We start from the raw sequence: 26,604 nt of genomic DNA, 5'->3' as shown, positions 1-26,604 counted from the left end.
TGGATTAAAACTAGAGATGGGACAATTCAGACTGGGCGTTAGGAAGAAGTTCTTCACCATGAGGGTGGTGAGACACTGGAACAGGTCGCCCAGAGAGGTGGTGGAAGCCCCATCCCTGGAAGTGTTCAAGGCCAGGCTGGACGGGGCTCTAAGCAACCTGATCTAGTGGGAGGTGTCCCTGCCCAGGGCAGGGGGGTTGGAACTAGATGATCTTTAAGGTCCCTTCCAACCCTAACAGTTCTACAATTCTATACTGGACTGATCTTGAAATTTGCTTCTGCCTGTTAAGAGATTAAGAAGGGAACATGAGAAAAATACTAAGACAACCATTTTAACTAATCTTCCAGTGAGGAATTTAGCAGGTAGTTGAAATCGCCAAGCCATGTTATTTTCAACTAAAAGCTATTCTTAGTCATGCTTTTACATACAAAATTCTACGAAGCTTAACAAAGCACCTTTGTATAACACCTTGTTGAAGCGAAAGCAGTCCTGCTAAGTAGGAGCAAAGGCGAGGCTGTGACCTCATCCCGGGTAGGGCTTTATCAAGTATGGGACTTTCTGTTCTTTTCTGCATCATTTGCACTCCTGTGCTCAAGCAAGGCTAGTCTTGAACAAGGAAAATGACACATTCACCACTATTACTATCCTATGGAGTCCCACTCAACTGGAAAACTGCATGTTCACCGCTATTACTATCTGGAGAAGTCCCGTTCAACTGGCAGACAAACTCTCCATCTACACTATTTGCCCAATGTCAGTTCTTAAGCTGTCTTGACAATCCTGCATAAAAAGCACAAGTCTCCAGCCTATCACAAATCAGCCCTGAAGATTTTTAACTCTTGAAAAAGTTTCGCAAATAAAAACGGAGGCATTTCGAGAACGAGATGACAAAATGGCAGAGATGTAACAACCTGTTATTTTCTGCATAAGTATCCCATATCCCAACTAAGTTTCCTGGTTTTGCTCAAGAATTTGAGGGACAGAAAAATGAAAGTTCAATTAACAGGCATTTTAGAAAAACAACATAATGCAAAATATAAGTAGCAAAAGCAATGCAATATGTTAAAGGCATAGTCTCATATCCCCTCTTCGTCTAGCTCAGGTCAGAGGCCTGCTTCTTCAGCAGTCAATTTCTGGGATGAATTGTGCTTTTAAAGCAAAATGCAAGCTTTCAACTTCAAAATATACTTATGGTCTATTTATTTAAATGGGCTCAGACAGCAAAGTACAAAAGACATTATCCATAAAGAAGTGTTATGAAAAACTTCACCAAGAGACCAGTATGAATATATACAGTGCAATTATTGGTCAGCACGTTTTCTGCATGTAGTCAGTTAATTAAAAAGGCACGAGAATTTCTGGCTCCTTGTGAACTACAGCAACTGGTTCAAAGCTGAAGGCTCTTCGAGAATATATAACCAAATTAGGATAGTGTCAATGACACCATTGTGAATAAATTGAACAAACACACGGTAGTTATTTCAAGAACACTAAAATAAATTCTATAACCTTGTTTCTGGATGAATGTAATCACAGAAGGTGCTAAAAGTAGCTCTGATTTAAGCCAGAGCTTAACTGGCTTAATGAGCTACACTATTCTGTAATTTCAACCCCCCACCCCGACAGGGCACAGACATGGAGATTGTAATTGGCTAAGCTTATATAAGTCTTCTAAGAGTTAACAGATCAAAATCACCTCAGTTCTGTAACATTTCACAACGTAGCCCTGTTTGCAGAGACTAGGTTTCATATTTAGGAGACAGCTGTGATTCATACCATAAAGGAAAAAAATATTTCAATTAACAGTCTAAAACCAGATCCTATCCTACCTGAGAATCTTGCCTTATTTACAACACAAACTGCACGAAGGCCAAGCAAATTATTTGTCTTGCCTAACTCAAAAGGCGTAACTTCTGCAGACACCTTAAAGCTTTCAGAGTTTCAAGTGATCTTCCAAAGTTCTTCACCCAACACACAACTGGTGACTCCTGCAGGACCTATTATGCCTGGCACAGGAAAGAAAAAATACCAGACTAGCGAGAACTCCCTGCATCAATTCATTTTTCAAAGGCATTTCACAAACGAGCAGCTCCCACAAGACGAGCTTCTCTTCCAGAAGGCACTGTGGGTTTCAAAAAGACCCCAAACAACTCCCCCCGGGTTCTCCAAATTCAATTCTGATCTAGAAGACTTTATTTATTTATACCTGTTCAGGATAGAAACAAGCGCTGAGACATTAAGAATGGAAGGCTACTAAGAATTCAGAACATTTGTTTTTCCTTCTTGTTTCAAGTAGTCTTCCAAAAGGGAAAAAAAAAAATCCAAACCAACAAATCCACAAAAACAACCAAAGATAAGAATGTGATACACAATGAACTGGTCATTGGATAAACAGACTGGAGTTTTCCAGCAAAGAAAAATGCTCTCCAGGAGTCTAGGACAACTAATTCAATCATAGCAGGCCACCATTACTCAGGGAAAGGCTAGAAGGGAAGGTGATGTGTACAAACTAATCTAAGATTCACTGCTACCAATAGGTGAAGGTTTTGGTTTTTGTTCCGTTCCTCAGCTCACCCCCACAATGCCACCAGCACACACTCTGCACTTACAAATCATCCCATGAGTCAACTTCATTTCCTGACCCAGAAGAAAATAAAAAAAAAAACAAAAAAAACAGTGGGTCATTTTCTGTGGTCAGCGAGTGGAATAACCTCACGGAAGGGCTCTGGCATGCGCTGCCTTCTCCGGCTTCCATTCAGATCTGCCTCCTGAGTCCCTTCCCACCTTCCCAGACAGAGTGTCCCAGGGCACAAGAAAAACCATAAGCAGAGGAAAGAATTCTGCGCTTTTCACCTAATTACAGGGAAAGACTAGGTATCTATTTTTTTTTTTTTTACTTACTCTGTGGTGTAATTGTATGATGCTCTTGATTTTTCTCTAGGAAGTCAGCCTTTCTTTCTGAAACCAACGCACAAGTGAAAGAACTTGGTTACCACATCAGGGGTCAGAATAAGACAGACAAGCCATACATGCTTTTAGCTCTTTCTATGAAATCTTCAAAGGTTATTAGGGAAGGAGTATATGCTGTACTGCCAAACCAAGCCTGCGCCATATGACAGCCTCTTGGACCCCTCTGTAGATGGAGAAATAGACTGTTGTCTACCAGAAAGAGCTTAATTCTGCCCTTCACCCTGCTTTTCCCAATATCACACAAAATTGTCCTTCCTGTTTTTCCTATTGTGTCAGTTTGCGCTCACAATTGCTTTCAGTGCTCTCCCATAAACACTGTGTGAGTACTGACCAAATGAACGCAAGCCACTACCTACCTCACACTCTGACCAGTTACCAGCTCTCCTGAAAACCTCCCTTACGTAGTGTATCTATTTGGAGGTATTCAACCCATCTGTAGTAATATAACTACCTTCTGCTGGACTAAAAAGTATCCCCTATTTTCTTCCTCATTGTATTTCTTTATTGCTTCTGTAACACACATCGAGAAAAATCTCTTGAGCAACGAACAGAAAAAGTGCTCCCTCACTTTGAAATCACTTGGTTTAGTCAGCTTCCCCCTGCTAATGTCAAAAGTAACTCATCTTTTTCGAAAAAGAACAGTTTTGTTTTGCTTTACCTGAAGCAATTAAAGATCCACTCTCACAACAGTTTTTGAAGGAGGTACGATATTAGTTACCTTTTTGTTTTGCTTTCCATAAAAGAAAAAAAAAAAAAAGAGATGGGTATGTATTTATCAAAGTTTAAAACTGCTCTTTCTTGAACTTTAAGGTTTCACACCCAAACAGATGACTGTCATACTACAATCAGTTTTCCCTGAAATTTTTATTTTAATTTTTTTTTATAAAAATTTCTTCATCCAGTCAGGTTCCAACTCAACAACTCCCTGTTTTGTAACAGAACTGAAAGAATGTCATTTTAGCAATCATTTGTTACATCACAGAAGAGGTACTGATAAGACTGGTGTTGTTACCTTTTAACGGTGTATAAATGTTTGGTCGGTGGCCTGAGGGTTTCTCGGGTTCATTACTGTCGTAAGCTTTTTCCTTTATTGGATTCTCTTGAAGAAAGTTAATTGAAGAACTGCCTGTCAGGAGGAAAAAAAGAAAAAAAATAAGAGAGAAAGAGAGGATTGCTATAGATGCAGTGTCCTTCGTGCTCATAACATCACGAAACTGAAGGACCAAGACGGTTTCAGAACATACATGATCTAAATCAGTGATTTTCCCAAGACATCACAACTTTCTTAAATTAACCAAAAGCAACTAAGACTCGAAAAGCTTATGGTAAATTTGAGTTCACTATAAATATAACTGTGTACACCACCACACACTTTTTTTTTTTAATTTATTTTTTATTTTATTTTTAGGAGTCCTTGGCTTAAAAACACTTGGAAAAAAACCCAAAAACCAGACATCAGGACACCAAATGCTAAAAGCCAAGAAATGCCTTACACTAAAGGGATTCGGTGTGAACTACACAAGCATGGGAGCAAAGAGAATTCTTCCCACAGCTTTGGGCACAAAACTTACAAACAATAATTGTGCTGTCTTCCACAGCATTAGGCAGAGGGGAAAAGAGAGAGAAGCAAATATAGAACCCTTTTTATGTAGTCCAAGACATCCTCTAGTTGGGTCTCTTTCTCTCTCTAATTAACCATAATGGCAATCTAGGGCACCTATGCTCCTAATTTACTTCCCTCAGGCAGCTGGGAAGAACCTAAACCAACAACTTTAGATTGTTTGCCAAATTACACAGCCATTCAGGCACTGAAACCCAACTTAGTTAATATTACTACGTTTAAGGAATGAAGCCCTGTTAAGGTGACAGGAGTCACAGAGCAAAGGTCAGGGCTGGAAAGCCAGTCAGAAGCAGAACACCGGGAGAAGAGGTTTGAAAGGATAAAGTGCAACCACACAGTGGCCCGGATTCAAGCGGGGGGGGGTGGAGTTCAGGTATGGAATGAAAGCTGTAGTACAGCTGTGGAACAGAGACTATGACACAGCAATCAAGCTGAATGGCACAAGCAGATGAAACAGCAAAGGGAAGAATACAACTGATAGAACTTTTTCTCTGTAACATTCACACCGGGCCCTTTTATTCTTTTAACAGTACTGGGTTCTAGCAGGGTTTAATGTGTTTCTACGGCTCTTTTACCGTACACGCGAGGGCAACACACAGCTTGCCATCTAGTGTTTATTAATTTTACTTCAAGAAAAAACATAGCCTTTTTCTAGTGTGTTATGGCAACTTTAGCATGCCAGTGCACGTGAAGCATACAAAAGAGGGTGAAAAAAAAAAAGCCAAACACAAACACAGGAGAAAACTGTAAGTTTTAAACTAAGACATTAAGTCACAGGTACAGCAGTAAAGTATTTGCGCATAGTGAGTGGTATACTGTATTTTCAAAACCATCTCAAAAAGCTCAAGTGACTGATTTCCCACCAAGCTAAAAATGAAAATACTCGAATTACTTGACCTTCAAGAATGCCAAACAACATACCCATAATATTTCACTATGTACTGAGGTTTTGCAAGGAAAACCTCACTAGCAGCAGTGGCTAGTAATCACAAGACCCAGAAAGATCTACGAATCTAAAGAGGGCTACTCATGCAGTCCACGCTTTTTAATTCCTCTCCTTTTCTTTGCATTGATCAGTACTCTCTGTCTCTCAAAGCATTTTTAAAAGTCGTTGTAAAAAAGAAAGATTTAAATATATACAACTTTATTTCTCACATGAAGACAGACTGTGAATTAGCACCTTGTGTAACAGAAAGAGTGTTAGAACAAGCAGACAGCACACATGGCATCCCCTACAGAGAAAAGTGAACTCCCCCTTTATGAAGTTTAACTTTCCTAGAAATATATATAAATTCCAGTTCAGACACGCCTGTTCTTTCCTTACAAGGCCTTAAGCATCCTACCCAAAGGATCATTCCTTCCTCCCAGGCAGCTAGTGAGGATTTTCCAATCCACCTCAAATCTACTGGCCAGCTACCTATTGCACAGTCACCTGCCAAGAGAGAGTGATCTTCTTACTATCCTCATTTCGTACACCAGTTTAATCTACGGGATTAGAAATCTAAAGGTTCACAAAATACAGGTTTATAAACCAAAATATAAAGCCACTATTTTAACATAGTAGAACTTGTTCTTTTAAGTCTAGTACGTATCTACCCCTGTGGGTTCAATCTTTTTTCGACAGAGATAAGCCTGCAACGTTCCACAGCAACTACAGCCACCACAAACTTGAGTGCCAAAACCACCTAGTGCCTGCAATTAAGTCACACAGTCATACACTCTACTATTTTAAGACAACTTCAACAGAGATTGCTAACATATATCTTTAGCTCATTGATGTAGGAGACGCCTGATTTGAGGCAGGGTTTGTAGACTCTTAAAGCTTTTTAACTCTAGAAGCAAGTTTCCTAATCTATATTTAAAACCCCAAAGCAGAAGCCAGGAACCAGTTTCTCCAGTTGTGGTCTTGCTTTCGTTCTGCTCTCAGGGAAGCATGACAACTACGTCCTTATAAAAATCCACCCTGCTTGTCCCGCTGCCTCACAGACCTTCCGTTCCCTAAACTCTGCAGAAAAAACCCCAATACTCTATAGCTAGAAGTGGGAGGACTCTCGGGGCGGGGGGGGAATTACTCCTTCACTTCTATATAAAGCATTAGGGTCTCTTAACGTCGTACTTTTATGCCTGTTGTGACTATAATCAAATAGCACTGTTAAGAGTTCAGTGGGGGGGGGGAGGACATCTCTCCCTCCAACCTCATTTTCAGAGACATCTACATTAAAAAAACCCCACTCAGCCGTACCTCCTAAAGCAGCCCAGCCACATTCAAAATACTAAGCATGTTAGCACCCTACTAGCCATCATTTGGGAGCAACAACTTCCCACAGCTTTTTTCACAGCTAGACCTTTGTACTTTCCCGCAGAAATACCCATAACCTCTCTCATCCTCCCTCAAGATAAGGTTTTTTCCACACCTACTGGAAATTCTGCTTCTGAAGCATAATATTGGCAGCCCTTTTTAAGGGCGATGCCACATAATTAGAGCCATTCACTGGAGCTGTAAAAAGAGCTTGGTGACAGCCCTGTCACAAGAATACAAAGGGGAATGGAGAATAGTCCTAGGCTAGCCCAACTCATCCACCTGAGAATTGCCACATGCCAACAGATACAGTCCAACTCAAAACAGACTAAAAGGGAAGGAAATACAATTTGTTTGCAGTTTTCTGGTGGAATGACAGGCTGAAGCCACGTGACGGCACTACACAAAGTTAGCACCTCTCCAAAGTTTTGAGAGGGACGCAGTTTTCATCAACTAAAGAAACAAGAAGGTGCCGCACAGAGCTAACACAACACTGCCCGACAGCAAGCGCCAACGCTGCTCGCCGTCCGGAGCACAGCCTTACAGCGATCCGTTTTTGCAGCTCAAGATGCTTTATTTAAATTCAGCCTTTAAAAAAAAAAAAGCAGTGTTAGGAAAATCAGTCAGTCCCCATTTTAACACTGTGACAAAATACTATTCCAAGTGATCCACCAGGTAAAACAGTCACCTAAGGGCTTTGGCGCGCTCTACATGCACTGATCCTTTTGGAAGGCGGAGAAGCGCTCCCTGGCTTTTACGTATGGAATAAAGGCGGCAGCGGGATTTCCTCACCTGTACAGAAGAGCCATGCTAACACCTGCAAAGGAGCTAAGCCCCAATAAACTCCATATTCCTCAGGTCTTGTGCATTTCAGCACACACTGTAACCTCTCTGAGTCACAACCTACCTGCCGCTCTACACGCTTTTATAGGGGGTCGGGTCAAGGAGTCTGGATTCCCAAAGGGATGCTCCTCTCCTGAAACGAGAAACAGGTGAGAAACAGGCCGGGCAGCTCCGCTCAAGCCCACCAGACTCCAGCCCGACAGCCTTCCAGAGTGCCTAACATCCCCTTCCAGACTCCCTGGGACACCCCAGTGTTTCCAGCGGGGCTGTCCCGGAGGGTCCCCCTCGGGCTGCCCCTGCCTCCCTGCCCAGCAGGCAGGGCGGCCGCGGGGGAGGAGAAGGCCAGCCCGCCCGCCCCACTTCGCGCCGCCCCACCGCTCCCTCAACCGCAAGATCCACCGCGGGGCGCTGCCCGGGCCGCTCACCCTCCAGCGCCTCTCCGGGGCCGGGCTCGGCCGTGGCCTCCGCCTCGGCCTCCTCCTCCCGCGCCGCCGCCGCCAACCGGGGGCTCTTCCGCCTGCGCTTCAGCTCGGTGGCGTCAGGCGGAGCCTGCCCGTCGCTCCCCCCCACCATCCTGCCCGCTGCTGCTGCTCCTGCCGCTGCCGCCCCGCCGAGGCGCCGCAACCGCCGCCGCCGCCGCCGCCCCCTGCCCCGACCGGCCCCGGCCGACGCCTCCTCTCCGCGCCGCTCGGGACTGAAGCTGCCGCCTTCCCGCGGCGAGGGCGGCTCCGCGAACCTCACTTCCCGCCGGCCCCGCCGCGGGGCGGGATCAGCACCCGCCGCTTCCGCTGCATGCGCGCGGAGGGGGCGCCGCGGCGTCACGTGGTACAGCGGGAGGCCCGCCATGGCCCGCGCGCCCCGCAGTTGCCCCGCGCGCGCCCCGCCGCCCCACCACCGCCCCCCCCTTCCCCCGCCCGCCGCCCCGCTGAGGGAGCGGGGCCGCCACCGCCTGAGCCGGCCGCCGCCGCGCTGCTTCCCGGCCGGAGGAAGCCGAGGGAGGGCCGGGAGCGATCGTCCCGCCGCCCGGCTGCGCCGAGGCTGCCCTCCAGTGAAAAAAATGAGGGAGCGCCCGGCGCGCCGAGCCGCCCCTTCGGCCGCGGCCTCCCCCAGCTCGGCGGGGCCCCCGCGAGGGCGGCCCCTGAGGGGAGGCCGGACCCGGCGAGCCCTCCGGGCGGTCTCGGCCCGGTGCCGCGCTCAGGCGGGGCGGCCGGCCGGCCGGGGCAGGGAGAGATGCCGCGGCCGGCTGTTTCGCCTTCCCCTACCTGAGGGGCAGAGGTGGGCAGGGAGGACCTTGGGCAGCCGGCGGGGACCCCTGAGCCGGAGAACCCCCGAGTTCTCTACCTCAGTGGTCGAAGGAGTGCTGGGTGCTCCGAGCAACAAGTGCCCGCGCTGTACAGTTGCTGATTACTATAGCAGGATACACGAGGGTTGCGTTTGAAACTACCACGCACTTGCCTGTGCCTAGTTTTCCTGTCTTTTGACAGCGGACAGACATTTTCTGTCACCTCTGCATAGATGATTACAAGGGCAGGTAAGCCCAGGGCTTACAAATTTAGGACCAGTTTGGAAACACGTTGCTAAGCAAGCAGAGGCACTTCTACAAATTCTGAGGGATTTCTGCATACTGAAGAAGACAGGATTGAGGAAGAGGACACTGGCATCTGTAATGGCAGTATCTTAATCTACAATTCTCCGGAATACGTATGCCCACGTTTGTGATGGTATTTGTTTTGCAGGGTTGTGAATGGAGTAGGGGGGTGTGTGTGTGTGTGTGGGAAGTGCCATTCAGTCTTCAGTCCTGGAACTGTCTCCTGTGTACATATATTTAAAAATAAAAATTATTTTGATGCTATACTAGCACACCATAAGTGTTCAAATTTCATCCAGAAGCAAGTGAATATTTGTGAGATAAATTATGCATTCCTCCTCTTGTACCAGCAACAGAGTAAAACACTGCCATTCTTTTAAGATGTAAAAACAGAACACAGACATTCAGCAATGTTTTCTAAAGCAAAACCAAAACAGGATGCAACAAATCAGGAAGTTTTGAAGTACAGCTGAACGGCCAGTGCAGTTCAAGTAGGAAAAGACCTGCCAGTGACTGACTCATGATTTCTGACCGGTGGGAATGGACTAGAGCTACAAGTAGTATCACTTTATTCAGAAGTTTCCAAAAAAAGTTGCTAGATGATTACGCTGTGTGAATATTTACATCACATGTCCTTTATAATTCACCTAGTCACTGTTGATTCTTCTGCAGATTGAGAGGAAACGTTATTCCTGTTTAAATAAAATCCTCCTTTCAAACTCGAGTTAAAAGAAGACCAGATTTCTGAAGTTACAATTCTACATCCCAGCTTGTACCTCATGACTTTGTGAATGCTAAAAGAAGAAAAGCAACGTTACACAACATCAACCTGCAATTTTGGTAACAGTTTTGTGGTGGATGACTTCATGTCGTAGACCCACTGGTGAATTCGCCTGACAAACTGCTTTTCAGTAACAGGGTTCTCAACCCGCACGGGCTGAAGCTATCCCTGGATTTTGTCACGCACTCGCTTTTTTCACTTGCTGAGCTGGAGTTCCACCACTGGTTTCATGACACTTGTGCTTCTGTGGGAAGGGTGGTCCCTCTGCCCACTCCCCATTGCCTCCTGTGGTAAAGGGACTGGCTGGTTGTAGGGATATAAAATACTTTGATTATGAAGCCCTTGATGCCTGCAGCTCCTGTCCACTTTGGTCACCTTGGCTGTTCCTTACTTATGGCTAGAAGCAGATCAAGTCAAATGTGCCTTTGACTGGGATGTGAGATGGACGTCAACCAATAGCAGGGCCCCCAGAGAGATGTTGGTCTCTGTAGATAAGCCACTTGGACTTTTTCCTTCCAGCTTTGCCATGCTCCCAGGTTTTACAGCCTCTACTGCACCTGCTGAGAGGTTGGCCACGATAAAAGAATGTGCTGAATGGGCCAGGGAGGGAGGTGGACTCTGTCCCCTCCTGGCCACCGGCAGCAGCGTGGCTCTGCAGGTCACGGAGGAATCCACTGCCTTTCTGTGCTGCTGGAGAGAAGGTGCAATCCCGCTATTGCCACATGCGCTGTGCCCGCGCACACCTCCCACCTTCTCACCTTCCTGGTATGACCCGTGTCAGAGTGGGGGGCAGCTCCCGGAGACCTGGGGAGAGACAGAGAGGAATCAGGGCACCCTCTGGACACTCCTGCCCAGGACCTTCTGCCACTCTGCCTCCATGGCCCCTGGCCAGTACGGTTTCCTGCACACAGCATAAAGGTTTCCATGTGAACCCAATGTCCTACCTGTTTTACAAGTATCTCAAGGCCTAGTATGGGAGGATTTAGTGAACACAGTAGTCAGATCCCCCCCTTCAGCCTTCTGCTCTCCAAATTGAGGAGTCCCAGCCATTTGGTGCCTGCTCCTTACCAGCACGGTTTCGGTTGCCTTTCCCCGTGCTTTGTCTCAGCCGTTTGCCACTGGGCTCCTCTGGGGATGTTAGTGAAAAGGCTGCGAGCTGAGTTCAAGGGGGGTTGCAGTCTCTGTGCTGCTGCTCCTTGTGCTGATGCCTTTCCCCCAGCGCGCCCTGCTCCATGCCGCCACTTCCCATGAAACGTGTCCTGGGCAGGGGGTTATAGGGAAGGGGTTGGCACGTACCTGTTCTCTGTGTGGGCGCAGCAAGGCAGATCATCATTTTTTGGAATACCATTGCCCAAATTAGGCCAGGAGCAGCTACACATGCTCTCTCTGACCTTCCCCCTGTTGCAGCCTCTGAACTACGCTGGAAGGGGAGCCCTGGGGGGGGCTTTGCATCCCTTGCCCTCCGAGCTGATGTTAAAGACACTCCATTTCACAGCCCACAGCTCCCCAGCCTCCCTGCACTCGCACAGTGTGACATTTCCAGAGTCTGGGGTTTGCTGGCTACGTGTTTGGGTTGTTTTTCTTGAGGTACATCTTCATAAATCAACTCTCAAAACAGTTCCCTCCTTGCCCTTATTTAGTTGTTGAAATCCGAAACGCTGTTACTTAATGCAGGAAGCTGCCAGTCATCCAGTTTGCCTGAAGGAAACTCTGCTCGACCGCAGAAGTACAGCCAAAGAAAGAAGGTATCATTTCCCGAATGCTCCCAAGAACCACTGCTGTTGACTGAGGAAAAGGGAAAAGCTGTCCGCCTTTGGCGAGGCGGAAGGACAGAAAACTACACCTCCCAGCAGGCTGCCGGGCGCCCGTGGAAGGGCAGAGTTCACTGTCACGTTGACAGCGGAGGATTAAGGGTGTGCGTTGGGGGCACAGGCTGTCCCGCCACCAGCCGAGCCAAAGGGCCTCTGGGAAGGGCAAGCGGAGGGGCCAGCACTGGCCTCCTCTTGCCACCCCTCTGCTTCACTTCGCCGCCTCGATCGGCTCCAAACCTCCAAGACCGGGTAAGCGTCCGACTCTGCAAACCACTTTGTTCCTCTGACTTCCTTCTTCTGCCAGAGCGTCACTAGCGGGAACAGCACAGCGAGGGGAGGGACGAGAGCCAGGCGGCAGAGAGCAAGCAATTATACGCCCCCCCACACCTCCAAATCTTGTATTTAGCAAGAAAACTCAGCTGTAGAGACAGTGCAGGTGGGGGAAGTTGCCCCCCTATGCTAGCAGAGCTGCTGAGAAGGCCGGGCTTGAGATTTTTGTATGGAAATCCACACCAACCGCTCGCCAGCGGGGAAAGTTTCTCAGGAGAAACTTTTTCCATGCCACCTAGTTTTCCGCAGGCAGACGTTACACTCGTGAAAGCCATCAGCTTTCTCAGATTACAACAGTGAGCCTCACTCCATCCTGCGCGCCATCCCAAAGCGCTCTATCAGAGGGGGGAAAGTATCACTGGGGGAGTGTAGGAGAGTCAGGATGTGATTCCAGGATCACAACACTCGGCCAGGGCACCGCTCGGCCCCTCGGATGGGCGCGGGGCCGGGTGGGGGGAACACTGCTGCCCAGGGGCCAGGCAGTGTTTCTGCCAGCGACTTCGCCTTCCAGCACCACCGTCTCCCGATCCGACACACCAGAGGCAGGAATGTAAGGTGGAGCAGGCTCGTTGCTCTGTGCCGACCTGGCTGTGAGATACCAGGTGCCCGAAAGCACGCAGGGCAGCCTGCTGAGCCCCAGACGCCAGGCCTGGCATCTCAGAGCACAACCAAGTCCATCCAAGCTTATCCAGATGAGAAACCAGTGCCTCACCCTGTTGGCTTGTCCTGAAACAACTGTGGTTTGCATTAGTCCTTGAACTGCGTGTAGCCTGCCGGGAAGCAAAAATAGCTAATAGCCCTTGGGCTGAAGGATCACAGTTATCAGGGACGTCCTTCCATTTTCACACCACCTTGGTAAGCATGGAGGGAGGAGCCTCCGCCTCCACCGTGAATCACTGCTCCTGTGTTTGTGTTTATCAGGTTTATGGGCATTTAGTCGCAATTGCTGAGGCCAAGACGGGATGGTATCTGTGAGGGGGCTCGGTCAGGCACTTGAACAGCAGGAAGATACATCTCCATATGACCAAAGGAGAAAGTGAAACAAAACGGTGCAGAAGCCAGGGCTTCTAGGAAGAAAGAAAATGGAAAAGAATCCAAGGGTGGATCTGTGTGGAGGTAAGTGAATCCTATGCTTACTCCATCTACTAGCAAAATCCCTTTGCAAAAGGATAAAAGGGATAAAACCAAAAAAAAAATCCTATTTTCCAGGCCAAGAAAAGCAAGTTGCTATCTTTGAAGGGTGAAAGATCAACAAGTGACTTTCAGTTTTGCATTCCCATCTGCCACAGGTTTAGACTCTGTCCAGGATGGCAGCACGAGGAAGGCTAAAGACAGAGCTCAAGACTGGGAGAGCTCTCTTCCCTGAATCCCAGTGCTTCCCATCTACAGGTGCTTAAATAATAAGCCAGTTTTCCACCACCTGCGGATGGGAACCTCTGAAGGAGGCAGGGCAAGGAGCACTGTTTGTGCCCAGCTTGAATAGCAGTATACCTCCAGGTCCTCACATTTCAGTTTCTACCGTGTGCTTACATTCTCCAGGTGCCTTGTTATGGCAACTACATCTAAGTGATACCATGATGTTATAACTAGCTCATATCTGCCCTAGGCGGTTAGAAGTTTTCCCACAATAATCAGCAACAAGGAATGTAGGAATTATGCTGCAAAGGACAGCATGTTCTAACACATAACAGGTGCAGCTTTTTCTGTTTTCAAATTAGTAGGGAGTTCCATGCCATTTTTATCAGTCTTTTTTCTAATTTTAGCATAATCATTTCTGTCATTGTAGTGCTTGATCGTTCACAAGCAATTTTTCACAAATAGTGCCTGAAATTTGAGCTGCACTATTTGGTTTTGTCGGATTCAGAAAATGTTGCAAACGCTTATGTTCAGCCTCAGAATTTCTCTATTGAATTATGCTCCAGTGTTTGCTTTTAATTATACGTTACCACAGCTCTTTGGGAGAGCAGCTCCAGAGCAGGGGCAGACAAGGAGCACCAGCAGAGCTACCATTTACATTCAGACAGATGCTCGGAGTGCGTTGGCCTAGCTGTTCTGGCTGGTACTTAACAACAGCCTTAGAAATTCTTCAAATCCATCACTTCAATTTACCAGCCTAGGAAAACCCACTGTCTTTGGAAGATGTGGCAACACATCCTACCACTTAATGAAAGAATTGCCTGCCCACCCCACGTAGGACAGCGTGTGACATAGGCTGGGATTGTGTTAACTTTCCTCATAGCAACCTGTACAGTGCAGGTGTTGTGGTTTTAAAAGAAAAAAAAAAGAAGCGTTGATAACACAGCAGTGTTTTGGCTATTGCTGAACAGTGGTGGCACAAAGTCAAGGCTTTCTCTTTTCCCACCCCCTCCCCCCGCCAAGCAGATAATCTGGGGTTGGCAGAAGATTGGGTAGGGACCCAAGGTGGGCAAAGGGATATTGTAAACAGTGTAACATCATGCTCAGCAACAAAAACTGGGGTACAGGAAGAAAGGGAGAGGGGGCTGGCTTCCAAGGTGGCTATTGCTTGGAGACTGGCCTGGCATCAGTCTGCTTGTAGGAGGTGGCGAGCTATAGCATCGCTTGTGATTTTCCAGCCCCTTTCCTTCACCTATTCAGCTTGTCTTGATCTCAGACCATGAGTTTTCTCACTTCTAGTCACACTGTTCTCTCCCCCATCTCACTGGGGGTAGATTGTTGGGGGTAGAAATAAAAGAACTGGGAGTGTTACAGGGTGGTGGTAAAGCACTGGGTATTCTTGACTCATGTATGGCTAGCTGAGCTTGCGAACTCTGATCCCAACAGCTGGGCCAGCCCAAGATGAGGTGGAGAGCACAGCAAAGCAACCTGTGCCACAAGAGGCCACCCAAGAAACACTTGAGCACCAAGTGACAAGAAGGTGCCCTGAGAAGTCCTGCAAACCAGAGGAGGACTCTTTGGTCTATAAATCACCAACTGCTAACAGAGAAGAGACGATACTGTTGGATTCAGCTAGCCCCACGGTAGAGGAGAAGGTTCCCCAGGAAACTGAAGTATCACCAGAAGAATCTCGGAAGACAAGAGATGGTGCCTCAGAGACATCCCAGAAAGAAGATGACTTGGATAAAGGTGAGTCTCTCCCCTTGTGTGTGTACAGCATTTCCAAAATGCTGATAACCTGGGCCTTTGCTTAGAGGAAGCAGAGCAGGAGAAAGGGTTGTTGGTTCTCCTGCTGAGAGAGACTAAAGGGCTACCAAGATGATGAGGGGACTGGAGCATCTCTCTTATGAAGAAAGGCCGAGGGATTTGGGTCTCTTCAGTCTGCAAAAAAGACAACTGAGGGGGGGATCTTATCCATGCTTATCAATACTAAAAGGGTGGGTGTCAGGAGGATGGGGCCAGGCTCTTTTCAGTGGTGCCCGGGGACAGGACAAGAGGTAATGGGCACAAACTTGAGCATAGGAAGTTCCACCTAAACATGAGGAGGAACCTCTTTACTTGGAGGGTGGCAGAGCCCTGGCACAGGCTGCCCAGAGAGGTGGTGGAGTCTCCGTCCCTGGGGACATTCAAAACCCGCCTGGACGCGTTCCTGTGCAGCCTGCTGTAGGTGACCCTGCTCTGGCAGGGGGATTGGACTAGATGATCTCCAGAGGTCCCTTCCAGCCCCTACCATTCTGTGATTCTGTGTGTGATTCTTGTGCTGAGAGAGACTAAGTGTAGCTCTGCAAATTTTGTTCCCTACATTACTTCCCACAGCAGAGGAGAAGGTTCCCCAGGAAACTGAAGTATCACCAGAAGAATCTCAGACGACAAGAGATGGTGCCTCAGAGACATCCCAGAAAGAAGATGACTTGGATAAAGGTGAGTCTCTCCCCTTGTGTGTGTACAGCATTTCCAAAATGCTGATAACCTGGGCCTTTGCTTAGAGGAAGCAGAGCAGGAGAAAGGGTTGTTGGTTCTCCTGCTGAGAGAGACTAAAGGGCTACCAAAATGATGAGGGGACTGGAGCATCTCTCTTATGAAGAAAGGCTGAGGGATTTGGGTCTCTTCAGTCTGCAAAAAAGACAACTGAGGGGGGGATCTTATCCATGCTTATAAATACTAAAAGGGTGGGTGTCAGGAGGATGGGGCCAGGCTCTTTTCAGTGGTGCCCGGGGACAGGACAAGAGGTAATGGGCACAAACTTGAGCATAGGAAGTTCCATCTCAACATGAGGAGGAACCTCTTTACTTGGAGGGTGGCAGAGCCCTGGCACAGGCTGCCCAGAGAGTCTCCGTCCCTGGAGACATTCAAAACCCGCCTGGACACGTTCCCGTGCAGCCTGCTGTAGGTGACCCTGCTCTGGCAGGGGGGTTGAACTAGATGATCTCCAGAGGTCCCTTCCAGCCCCTACCATTCTGTGATTCTGTGTGTGATTCCTGTGCTTCGAGAGAGACTAAGCTTAGGTCCGTGAATTTTGTTCCCTATGTTCCTCCCCACAGTAGAGGAGAAGGTTCCCCAGGAAACTGAAGCATCACCAGAAGAATCTCGGAAGACAAGAGATGGTGCCTCAGAGACATCCCAGAATGAAGACGGCTTGGATAAAGGTGAGTCTCTCCCCTTGTGTGTGTACAGCATTTCCAAAATGCTGATAACCTGGGCCTTTGCTTAGAGGAAGCAGAGCAGGAGAAAGGGTTGTTGGTTCTCCTGCTGAGAGAGACTAAAGGGCTACCAAGATGATGAGGGGACTGGAGCATCTCTCTTATGAAGAAAGGCCGAGGGATTTGGGTCTCTTCAGTCTGCAAAAAAGACAACTGAGGGGGGGATCTTATCCATGCTTATCAATACTAAAAGGGTGGGTGTCAGGAGGATGGGGCCAGGCTCTTTTCAGTGGTGCCCGGGGACAGGACAAGAGGTAATGGGCACAAACTTGAGCATAGGAAGTTCCACCTAAACATGAGGAGGAACCTCTTTACTTGGAGGGTGGCAGAGCCCTGGCACAGGCTGCCCAGAGAGGTGGTGGAGTCTCCGTCCCTGGGGACATTCAAAACCCGCCTGGACGCGTTCCTGTGCAGCCTGCTGTAGGTGACCCTGCTCTGGCAGGGGGATTGGACTAGATGATCTCCAGAGGTCCCTTCCAGCCCCTACCATTCTGTGATTCTGTGTGTGATTCTTGTGCTGAGAGAGACTAAGTGTAGCTCTGCAAATTTTGTTCCCTACATTACTTCCCACAGCAGAGGAGAAGGTTCCCCAGGAAACTGAAGTATCACCAGAAGAATCTCAGACGACAAGAGATGGTGCCTCAGAGACATCCCAGAAAGAAGATGACTTGGATAAAGGTGAGTCTCTCCCCTTGTGTGTGTACAGCATTTCCAAAATGCTGATAACCTGGGCCTTTGCTTAGAGGAAGCAGAGCAGGAGAAAGGGTTGTTGGTTCTCCTGCTGAGAGAGACTAAAGGGCTACCAAAATGATGAGGGGACTGGAGCATCTCTCTTATGAAGAAAGGCTGAGGGATTTGGGTCTCTTCAGTCTGCAAAAAAGACAACTGAGGGGGGGATCTTATCCATGCTTATAAATACTAAAAGGGTGGGTGTCAGGAGGATGGGGCCAGGCTCTTTTCAGTGGTGCCCGGGGACAGGACAAGAGGTAATGGGCACAAACTTGAGCATAGGAAGTTCCATCTCAACATGAGGAGGAACCTCTTTACTTGGAGGGTGGCAGAGCCCTGGCACAGGCTGCCCAGAGAGTCTCCGTCCCTGGAGACATTCAAAACCCGCCTGGACACGTTCCCGTGCAGCCTGCTGTAGGTGACCCTGCTCTGGCAGGGGGGTTGAACTAGATGATCTCCAGAGGTCCCTTCCAGCCCCTACCATTCTGTGATTCTGTGTGTGATTCCTGTGCTTCGAGAGAGACTAAGCTTAGGTCCGTGAATTTTGTTCCCTATGTTCCTCCCCACAGTAGAGGAGAAGGTTCCCCAGGAAACTGAAGCATCACCAGAAGAATCTCGGAAGACAAGAGATGGTGCCTCAGAGACATCCCAGAATGAAGACGGCTTGGATAAAGGTGAGTCTCTCCCCTTGTGTGTGTACAGCATTTCCAAAATGCTGATAACCTGGGCCTTTGCTTAGAGGAAGCAGAGCAGGAGAAAGGGTTGTTGGTTCTCCTGCTGAGAGAGACTAAAGGGCTACCAAGATGATGAGGGGACTGGAGCATCTCTCTTATGAAGAAAGGCCGAGGGATTTGGGTCTCTTCAGTCTGCAAAAAAGACAACTGAGGGGGGGATCTTATCCATGCTTATCAATACTAAAAGGGTGGGTGTCAGGAGGATGGGGCCAGGCTCTTTTCAGTGGTGCCCGGGGACAGGACAAGAGGTAATGGGCACAAACTTGAGCATAGGAAGTTCCACCTAAACATGAGGAGGAACCTCTTTACTTGGAGGGTGGCAGAGCCCTGGCACAGGCTGCCCAGAGAGGTGGTGGAGTCTCCGTCCCTGGGGACATTCAAAACCCGCCTGGACGCGTTCCTGTGCAGCCTGCTGTAGGTGACCCTGCTCTGGCAGGGGGATTGGACTAGATGATCTCCAGAGGTCCCTTCCAGCCCCTACCATTCTGTGATTCTGTGTGTGATTCTTGTGCTGAGAGAGACTAAGTGTAGCTCTGCAAATTTTGTTCCCTACATTACTTCCCACAGCAGAGGAGAAGGTTCCCCAGGAAACTGAAGTATCACCAGAAGAATCTCAGACGACAAGAGATGGTGCCTCAGAGACATCCCAGAAAGAAGATGACTTGGATAAAGGTGAGTCTCTCCCCTTGTGTGTGTACAGCATTTCCAAAATGCTGATAACCTGGGCCTTTGCTTAGAGGAAGCAGAGCAGGAGAAAGGGTTGTTGGTTCTCCTGCTGAGAGAGACTAAAGGGCTACCAAGATGATGAGGGGACTGGAGCATCTCTCTTATGAAGAAAGGCCGAGGGATTTGGGTCTCTTCAGTCTGCAAAAAAGACAACTGAGGGGGGGATCTTATCCATGCTTATCAATACTAAAAGGGTGGGTGTCAGGAGGATGGGGCCAGGCTCTTTTCAGTGGTGCCCGGGGACAGGACAAGAGGTAATGGGCACAAACTTGAGCATAGGAAGTTCCACCTAAACATGAGGAGGAACCTCTTTACTTGGAGGGTGGCAGAGCCCTGGCACAGGCTGCCCAGAGAGGTGGTGGAGTCTCCGTCCCTGGGGACATTCAAAACCCGCCTGGACGCGTTCCTGTGCAGCCTGCTGTAGGTGACCCTGCTCTGGCAGGGGGATTGGACTAGATGATCTCCAGAGGTCCCTTCCAGCCCCTACCATTCTGTGATTCTGTGTGTGATTCTTGTGCTGAGAGAGACTAAGTGTAGCTCTGCAAATTTTGTTCCCTACATTACTTCCCACAGCAGAGGAGAAGGTTCCCCAGGAAACTGAAGTATCACCAGAAGAATCTCAGACGACAAGAGATGGTGCCTCAGAGACATCCCAGAAAGAAGATGACTTGGATAAAGGTGAGTCTCTCCCCTTGTGTGTGTACAGCATTTCCAAAATGCTGATAACCTGGGCCTTTGCTTAGAGGAAGCAGAGCAGGAGAAAGGGTTGTTGGTTCTCCTGCTGAGAGAGACTAAAGGGCTACCAAAATGATGAGGGGACTGGAGCATCTCTCTTATGAAGAAAGGCTGAGGGATTTGGGTCTCTTCAGTCTGCAAAAAAGACAACTGAGGGGGGGATCTTATCCATGCTTATAAATACTAAAAGGGTGGGTGTCAGGAGGATGGGGCCAGGCTCTTTTCAGTGGTGCCCGGGGACAGGACAAGAGGTAATGGGCACAAACTTGAGCATAGGAAGTTCCATCTCAACATGAGGAGGAACCTCTTTACTTGGAGGGTGGCAGAGCCCTGGCACAGGCTGCCCAGAGAGTCTCCGTCCCTGGAGACATTCAAAACCCGCCTGGACACGTTCCCGTGCAGCCTGCTGTAGGTGACCCTGCTCTGGCAGGGGGGTTGAACTAGATGATCTCCAGAGGTCCCTTCCAGCCCCTACCATTCTGTGATTCTGTGTGTGATTCCTGTGCTTCGAGAGAGACTAAGCTTAGGTCCGTGAATTTTGTTCCCTATGTTCCTCCCCACAGTAGAGGAGAAGGTTCCCCAGGAAACTGAAGCATCACCAGAAGAATCTCGGAAGACAAGAGATGGTGCCTCAGAGACATCCCAGAATGAAGACGGCTTGGATAAAGGTGAGTCTCTCCCCTTGTGTGTGTACAGCATTTCCAAAATGCTGATAACCTGGGCCTTTGCTTAGAGGAAGCAGAGCAGGAGAAAGGGTTGTTGGTTCTCCTGCTGAGAGAGACTAAGCGTAGGTCCGTGAATCATATTCCCTACAGCCAGGCTGTCCCACAATAAAATGGACAGCAAAGGAGACAGCCCTGTCCACCAGGGAACACAGGAGGACGACCAGGAGAGAAGCAGGCAATATGAAAGTTCCTACACAGCAGAGGTCTATTCTTCATCAAGAAGCAGATCACTGAGCTGTGATAGTAAAATGACACATTTGGATGTGACTGCTGCAGAAGATGTCACCAAGGGCCTCTTGGCAGAGAAGTGCACCAGTTCCCCTCTCCAAGACTGGGAGCCAGAAGAACACATAGAGCAAGAAACACAGGAGAGCGGATCCCAAGGCACGTTAAGGAACAGACATGGGACCAAAGGTGAGCTGGTGGCTGCACGCTGCTGCTCTTCCACCACGCACATGCATACACTTTCCATAGGCATTAAAAAATGGTACGGTGAACTCTCTAGTGCCCATTGTCAGTTTTCCAGAGTTGAGCACGAAAGAAGGTATAAGATATTAACTGGCTTCTCTCTTTCTCTCTCCTTTGGCTACTGTCCTGCTTTGAAAGGCATGAAACCACACTGCACTCTGCATCATCTTTCTCCTTCACCTGCCCTAAAAGCAGGGGGAGCCAAGACTCAAAGCAGTATTAACCCAAAGCAGAATCTCTTCCTCAGCCTGAAGCTCCTGGCAGCTCTGTTGCTTTTTTTAATTACAGCCCAACTTAGCTTTTCCCTCAACATTGAGTGGCACACTTCTTTCTCTTACTGTAGGGCACACAGCCCCAGAGCCAGAGGCTCAGTCCTGCTTGCAGAACATCACCACCGAAAACACAGACCAGAAGGCCAAAGAGTCTTTCTTGCTGAAAGGTGAGGAAAAGAAGCTTCCCTTGTGTGTTACTCATCGACCAGAAGGCACTAATCCTCCAGGAACAAGTAATGAAGCACATTTAATTCTTCTTCTCTCTCAGGACCTTTCACAGCCTTTTCTGAGGGTTTGAGGGAAAAACCATCCCCTTAAAAATAGGCCTATAGTAGCAGCTTTCCCTCCAGCTCTCCAGCCTCAAAAGCAGGCACACCATGTTCAGCATGCTGGGAGTACACTGGCATGTCCTGGGAGGTCTGAGGCTGATAGTCCCCCTTTCCCAGTCCCCCTCTGTGTCATGGGGCCCCAAGCAGGAACTGTGATGCCAATCTGCACCACACATTTCTCCTGGTAGAAAGAGACCCTGCTTTGCCATGGAGAGGGACACAAGCAGTTGTGTCTGGACCTCGCTGTCCTCCTTTTCTGGGCAGAAGCATGGTAGCCTTTGTTCACCCAGCACAGCTAGGAGGAAGGCAGTGAGCAGGACACTTTAGCTGTGTCAGACCCCTCCATGTGTGGAGGTAGGTGCTCCAAACGGCCACAGACCTTAAAGAAAACAGAGTGGAGGGAAGAGAAGAAAGCTGGTGGCCAGCTGCAATTTCCTCAGGAAAATTGCACTGTGACAACAAAGCTGTAGCCTTGCCTCCATCTCTAGAGCTGTAGTCCTCCACAACTGGCATGTAGGAGCATGGGTCTCACCACATGGGACAAGCAGCCTCTTCGTCATTCCTGGGCCCCCAGAGAACGTACCAACCTGAAACACTTTCCTGGGGTAGTGGGGAAGGTCTGGGAGTGAAAAAAAGAGCCCTTGTAGCAGGTCATTTGGGACTGACTTCTGTTCCCCATCTCGGGACTCTCCCCTGTTGAACAGGGCTTGTCATCGCGGGCCTTGTATTGCTCAGCTTCTTCATATTCTGCTTCGGCAACCTGACCTCCAAGGCACAGCAAGCCCCCAGGAACCCCACGGTGGAGGCCTTTCTGTCCCAGTTTATCCAGCTGCAGGACAGGTTTCCGGGACAGAGTCCCCACCTGTGGCTCCGCGGGCGCAAGTTTTTGCAGAAGCACCTCAATGCATCCCACCATACGCAACCGGCCATCATCATCTTCACGGCCGCCCGCAAGGGTGAGCGGACCTTGCGATGCCTTAGCGCTGGCGTGGCTGACACCTACTCGGCTGCTCTGCATGCCAGCACGGTCCAGATTGATGGCATGGATAAATCCAGGCTCCAGAGTGACAAGGCCAAGCTGGAGGTGGACTCAGAGCTCAGCTCAGCGTTCCAGGCTGGGGGCCGTGCTGCGGTGATACACCGCTTCGAGTTGCTGCCGGCAGGGGCCACCCTAATCTTCTACAAATACTGCGACCACGAAAGTGCTGCTTTCAAGGATGTGGCCCTGCTGCTGACCGTGCTGTTGGAGGAGGAGATGCTGGAGACCCACATTAGCCTCCAGCAAGTGGAAGAGAGGGTCCGTGACTTCCTCTGGGCCAAGTTCACCAACACTAGGACCCCCAGCTCGTACAACCACATGGACTCTGACAAGCTGAGTGGGCTGTGGAGCCGCATCTCCCACCTGGTCCTACCCATCCACCCGGTGCAGACCATCGAGGAGAGGGGCTGCCACGTCCGCACCCAACCCAAGGGGCAAAGGCTGCCAGAGCCTTAGGAAGGGTTGGAAAGATGGTCTTGTCTGAGTCTAGTGCAGGCAGAGGCACAGCCAGTGCTATTTCTCTTCAGTTTGTGTCCTGTACCTTCCTGGGAAGAGTTTGACAGGTGCCACCTGGCCAGATGAGTCTTGGAGGTGATAAATCACACGCCTCCTTCTGGCAGATGGGAAGAGTGGATGTTTTAGACTGCTAATTGCACAGGAGAACATCGCTATGTGGGGAGGCAAAAGGGAAAATAGGACTTCGCAGGTAGCATTTCTATCAGGAAATACACAAATAACATACACAACTAGTACACCAGAAAGGTACTTCAGTGCAGTAGGTCTTTCATTTCTCCCTTACCCTCAGCTTGCTATTGTTGTATACATCACTCTCACAATGTACTTTGTCTAGAAGGTTTCTCTCCCTTTGCAGAGAGCAGCTGGAACACAGGAAGGTCAAATTCCTCAAAGTCCAACATTTTGAAGGCATGCTTCAAAAAGAACACCAGTTTGCTAGTCAAAGGTTTGACCAGTCCGTCCTGATAGAGTCCCACTTGCACAGACTGACTGACACCCAGCAAAGACCAGATCCTAAATATAGGATGTTCAAACAAACCTGCAATTCTGAAAACCCATAAACATCGATTACAAGAAATTTCAGGTTGTCAGCACTTAAACACTGCACTAAAGCAGGAGATCCCATATGCCAGAAAATAATCTCTGAAGACAGGGAGTAATGAAACAGAAACCGCCTTAGTGTCACTCTGATAGTGTGAAGCCTCAAGGGATTGCACAGATACAAGAATGAGTACAGTTTACTGTATCTACAGAATACGGTTTAACTTAGTGCTGCTCTTTAAAGAAAAGTCCATTCTTGATCCCTTTGCCACCACAAGGCTGCGACCACCTCTTTGGTCTGATGCATCAGCTTTGGTCCTACATGACAGGTTGCTCCTCACCTGGATCTCTGATCTGTGCATAGGGCAGGGAGCGGTCTACTTGCCTTTCCCCAGCTAACTTTTATTGAATGAATGTAGATGTTGATATTTATTTCAAACCATATAGGGTAGCACACCAGGTCCTTGCCCTCGAAAGCTGCGTTTACCTCCCTGCTAGGCTGCTGCTGCTCTGGCACACGCCAAAGCAACTAGGAGCAGAGCTGGGATTAGCTGGTAAAGACAAAATCTCTGGTGTTAACACTAAAAATCCTTAACGAGGCAGGTTGGTTTCTTACCGTGCCTCCTCTTCTGCATCCCAGGGAGAGAAATCTGAGTCCTGGAAACACTGTGGAACCCCTGCACACTGCATTTCTGCAGACACTATAGGGTAGAGGAGCCAACTCAGGGAACACCTGGGGGGGAGCAGGGACAGGTGCAGGTCACAGTATTTATAGTAACCCAACAGCCAGCCCCAGGTGCCAACCCCTTGTGCCTATGGTGCTGCCTGCCGGAGAAGGAGCAGCTGTAGCAGAGCACAGCTTGTTTCCATATCAGCAGCACAGAGCCTTGCAGAGCCAGGCTCTGTGTTTGAACAAGACACAACTCAAGAACACTACGGTGTTTTTACAAGCCGCGCATCTGAGTGCTCTTTACACCAAACGCACCCAGGCGTTGGCCGCGTCTCCTGCCGATGGTGCCTTGCTGATCTGCCCCACTGATGGCACAGCCGTGCACCCTGAAACCCAGCCCGTCTCTTCTTCCCTCCTGCTGCGTGCCTTGTCCTGTCGCGGGAGATCTGTGGCCATTAACTTGGAGGAGGGGACAAAACGACGGAAAAGGAGGGGGTTATTTGATCCTATTCTAGCCAAAGAACAGACTTTTTGGTTGGTTGGGGACATGAAGACAAGACCCCACGGGTTTTAACCACAACAAACACTAGGCTAGATGTGAGAATTACCTGCTGGAGCCCAGCGCCAGCAGGGCAGCCCAGGGCATGATTTTGTACAAGACATGGGTTGCTTCCTCCCCTCCCTCCTTTTTATTGCTATACACTACTTTATTTTGGTAACAGAAAACACTGTTTCTGCTCTGCACGGTTCAGTATGGGTGTTGATCTAAGAACCGGCAAAGCGTTAATCATGTTATGTCAGTATCTTGAGGGAAATCTGTATTTTAACATTATCTCACGCTCAGTTTTATGTACTGTGTTTGTAATGTATAGCCAAGGTATGCAAGGGCAACTTTACGCTGCTTGGGCACATTGCTGTAAGCATCATCCACCTGAGCTGTTCTCATACAGATCTATTTTTATGAACTTTTAAAGACAAAATACCTGCTTGCTTCTGAAACAAGGCTTCTATTTAAAAATAAATAATGAGATTGTGAAAGAAAACGAGCAAAGTCTTCAAAGTGTGACTGGAGTCTCAACCAGATCTTTTTTTTTTTTCTCTAGCTATTTTCAGTTTATTAAGCAAAAAAGATCGTCAGGTTGGGCAAAGTTTTATTTAGGTCAGGGCTGTATTGTGCAAACAAAGCGAATATTTACTTTTTCTGGAAAAACCCCAAACAACCTTTCTCTCAGTTGTTTGGGACAAACATTCTAGCTTTTTCAACTAAGGACAAAACTAAAAACAAACCTACAAACAGCTGCTCAATTCAACCCAAACTGAAACATATTGAGGTTTGCATAATACTTAATAATTGAACTGAAATCCACTGTTGACTGAAATATTTTAGAAATACAGAAAGCAAATATTTCTCATTTCAACACCCTTGATCAGATCAGTTCCACCCAGTGTTGCACCACCTCAGCACACACAGTTTGACATTTGTGGTGAATTGTTTTGCCCAGCAAATAATGGCCTAAACAGAGAGAGGGCCAAAAAAAAAAAAAATAAAAGAGGATTTACCCTGTTATTCTGGATTTTCTTCAGTCCCTTCCCAGGCTCTGGCAACCTAAACACTCATAACATCGGCATCTGTTTTCAAATAGATGTTCATGTGATTGATTACCAGAGGTAAACATCACTCTTCTCCTGTTGTCTGATGTGAGAGGACAAGATTTGGTCCTAGCCCAAAGATTCAGATGAAAATCTGGTGTCACCAGGTGCAGTGGTTGCCAGATGCCAAAACCAGGCTGCTTTTTCCGTCTTGCACATGAATTCACAAGCGAGTCTAAAGGGACCAGCGGAACAAGCTCCAAGAGCGTCTCCAGGAAGAAGGATGCACTGGTGGTTTTCCCCTAGATGATGTGCTCACCATGATTTATGTTGGTAAATAGCATCATTATCCTCACACCCGCTCCAAAAACCAGGTTGAACTGGGAGCGAGAACAGTGCCTGCTGTTGAAGCGAGACGGGGAAACCAGGGCAGGCAAGTCCAGAGGCTGCTCGGCAGTGACTGTGCCTCTCTGTAAACTTTGGGACTAAATCTGCATCCAGTTCAGAAAAAGGATGTTTAATATCTACCAAGCAAGAGCCTCCTGTGAGTCTCTAAAATGGCTGAGCAGCACTTTCTCAAGAGGGAGAGATGCCAACGCAGAGGCACAAGGCCAACCTTCCCACCCACCGTGCTGAGCCGCAGCATTTCCACACCATCCCCTTCCAGGGCTG

General features: G+C 48.6%; 2 protein-coding genes across 16 annotated transcripts in view; one reads left to right on the top strand and one right to left on the bottom strand.

Annotated features, from left to right (window-relative positions):
- Positions 1-8,605, bottom strand: part of CEP350 (centrosomal protein 350) — a 95,876-nt gene extending 87,271 nt beyond the window's left edge. For 7 of the 9 annotated variants that reach the window (XR_008468214.1, XM_054212853.1, XM_054212859.1 and 4 more), the window contains exons 1-4: positions 8,159-8,605; positions 7,798-7,866; positions 3,983-4,096; positions 2,902-2,958 (exon numbers count right to left, since the gene is read on the bottom strand). Coding sequence is in view for 7 of the 9 variants with exons in the window: in XM_054212853.1 (XP_054068828.1) it covers positions 2,902-2,958; positions 3,983-4,096; positions 7,798-7,866; positions 8,159-8,579 (661 nt within the window). In the remaining 2 variants the exon portion in view is untranslated. Of the gene's footprint in view, positions 1-2,901; positions 2,959-3,982; positions 4,097-7,797; positions 7,867-8,158 lie in introns of those variants that run through there. The other 2 variants (XM_054212858.1, XM_054212864.1) reach the window with 2 other exon arrangements.
- Positions 8,606-11,865: 3,260 nt separating this feature from the next.
- Positions 11,866-25,850, top strand: LOC128914198 (torsin-1A-interacting protein 2-like). Of its 7 annotated transcripts, none has more exons than XM_054212905.1 (13): positions 11,867-12,162; positions 13,165-13,359; positions 15,046-15,348; positions 15,976-16,080; positions 16,701-16,805; positions 17,436-17,537; positions 18,158-18,262; positions 18,890-18,994; positions 19,622-19,726; positions 20,347-20,451; positions 20,599-20,922; positions 21,320-21,481; positions 22,282-25,849. In XM_054212905.1, the coding sequence occupies exons 2-13, from the start codon at positions 13,326-13,328 to the stop codon at positions 23,070-23,072; spliced, it is 2,346 nt and encodes a 781-aa protein (XP_054068880.1). In that variant the 5' UTR covers positions 11,867-12,162; positions 13,165-13,325; the 3' UTR covers positions 23,073-25,849. The 7 variants fall into 7 exon arrangements, with proteins under 7 accessions (XP_054068883.1, XP_054068880.1, XP_054068879.1 ...); XM_054212904.1 differs by having other exon boundaries at positions 11,868-12,162; positions 17,433-17,537; positions 18,893-18,994; XM_054212903.1 differs by having other exon boundaries at positions 11,869-12,162; positions 17,433-17,537.
- Positions 25,851-26,604: the final 754 nt, after the last annotated feature.

This window comes from Rissa tridactyla, chromosome 8 (assembly GCF_028500815.1).
Source record: "Rissa tridactyla isolate bRisTri1 chromosome 8, bRisTri1.patW.cur.20221130, whole genome shotgun sequence".
NCBI lineage: Eukaryota > Metazoa > Chordata > Aves > Charadriiformes > Laridae > Rissa > Rissa tridactyla.
The sequence above is the reverse complement of the archived record's forward strand: the minus strand, read 5'-3'. Positions and strand labels throughout refer to the sequence as shown.

What these genes read in the sequence shown, in the direction of transcription:
- LOC128914198 (XM_054212903.1), top strand. Translation starts at nt 13,326, where the DNA reads ATGGAAAAGAATCCAAGGGTGGATCTGTGTGGAG. An exon ending in AGAAGATGACTTGGATAAAG is followed by an intron (nt 16,081 to 16,700) that starts GTGAGTCTCTCC and finishes TCCTCCCCACAG; the next exon opens with TAGAGGAGAAGGTTCCCCAG. An exon ending in CACTAATCCTCCAGGAACAA is followed by an intron (nt 21,482 to 22,281) that starts GTAATGAAGCAC and finishes CCTGTTGAACAG; the next exon opens with GGCTTGTCATCGCGGGCCTT.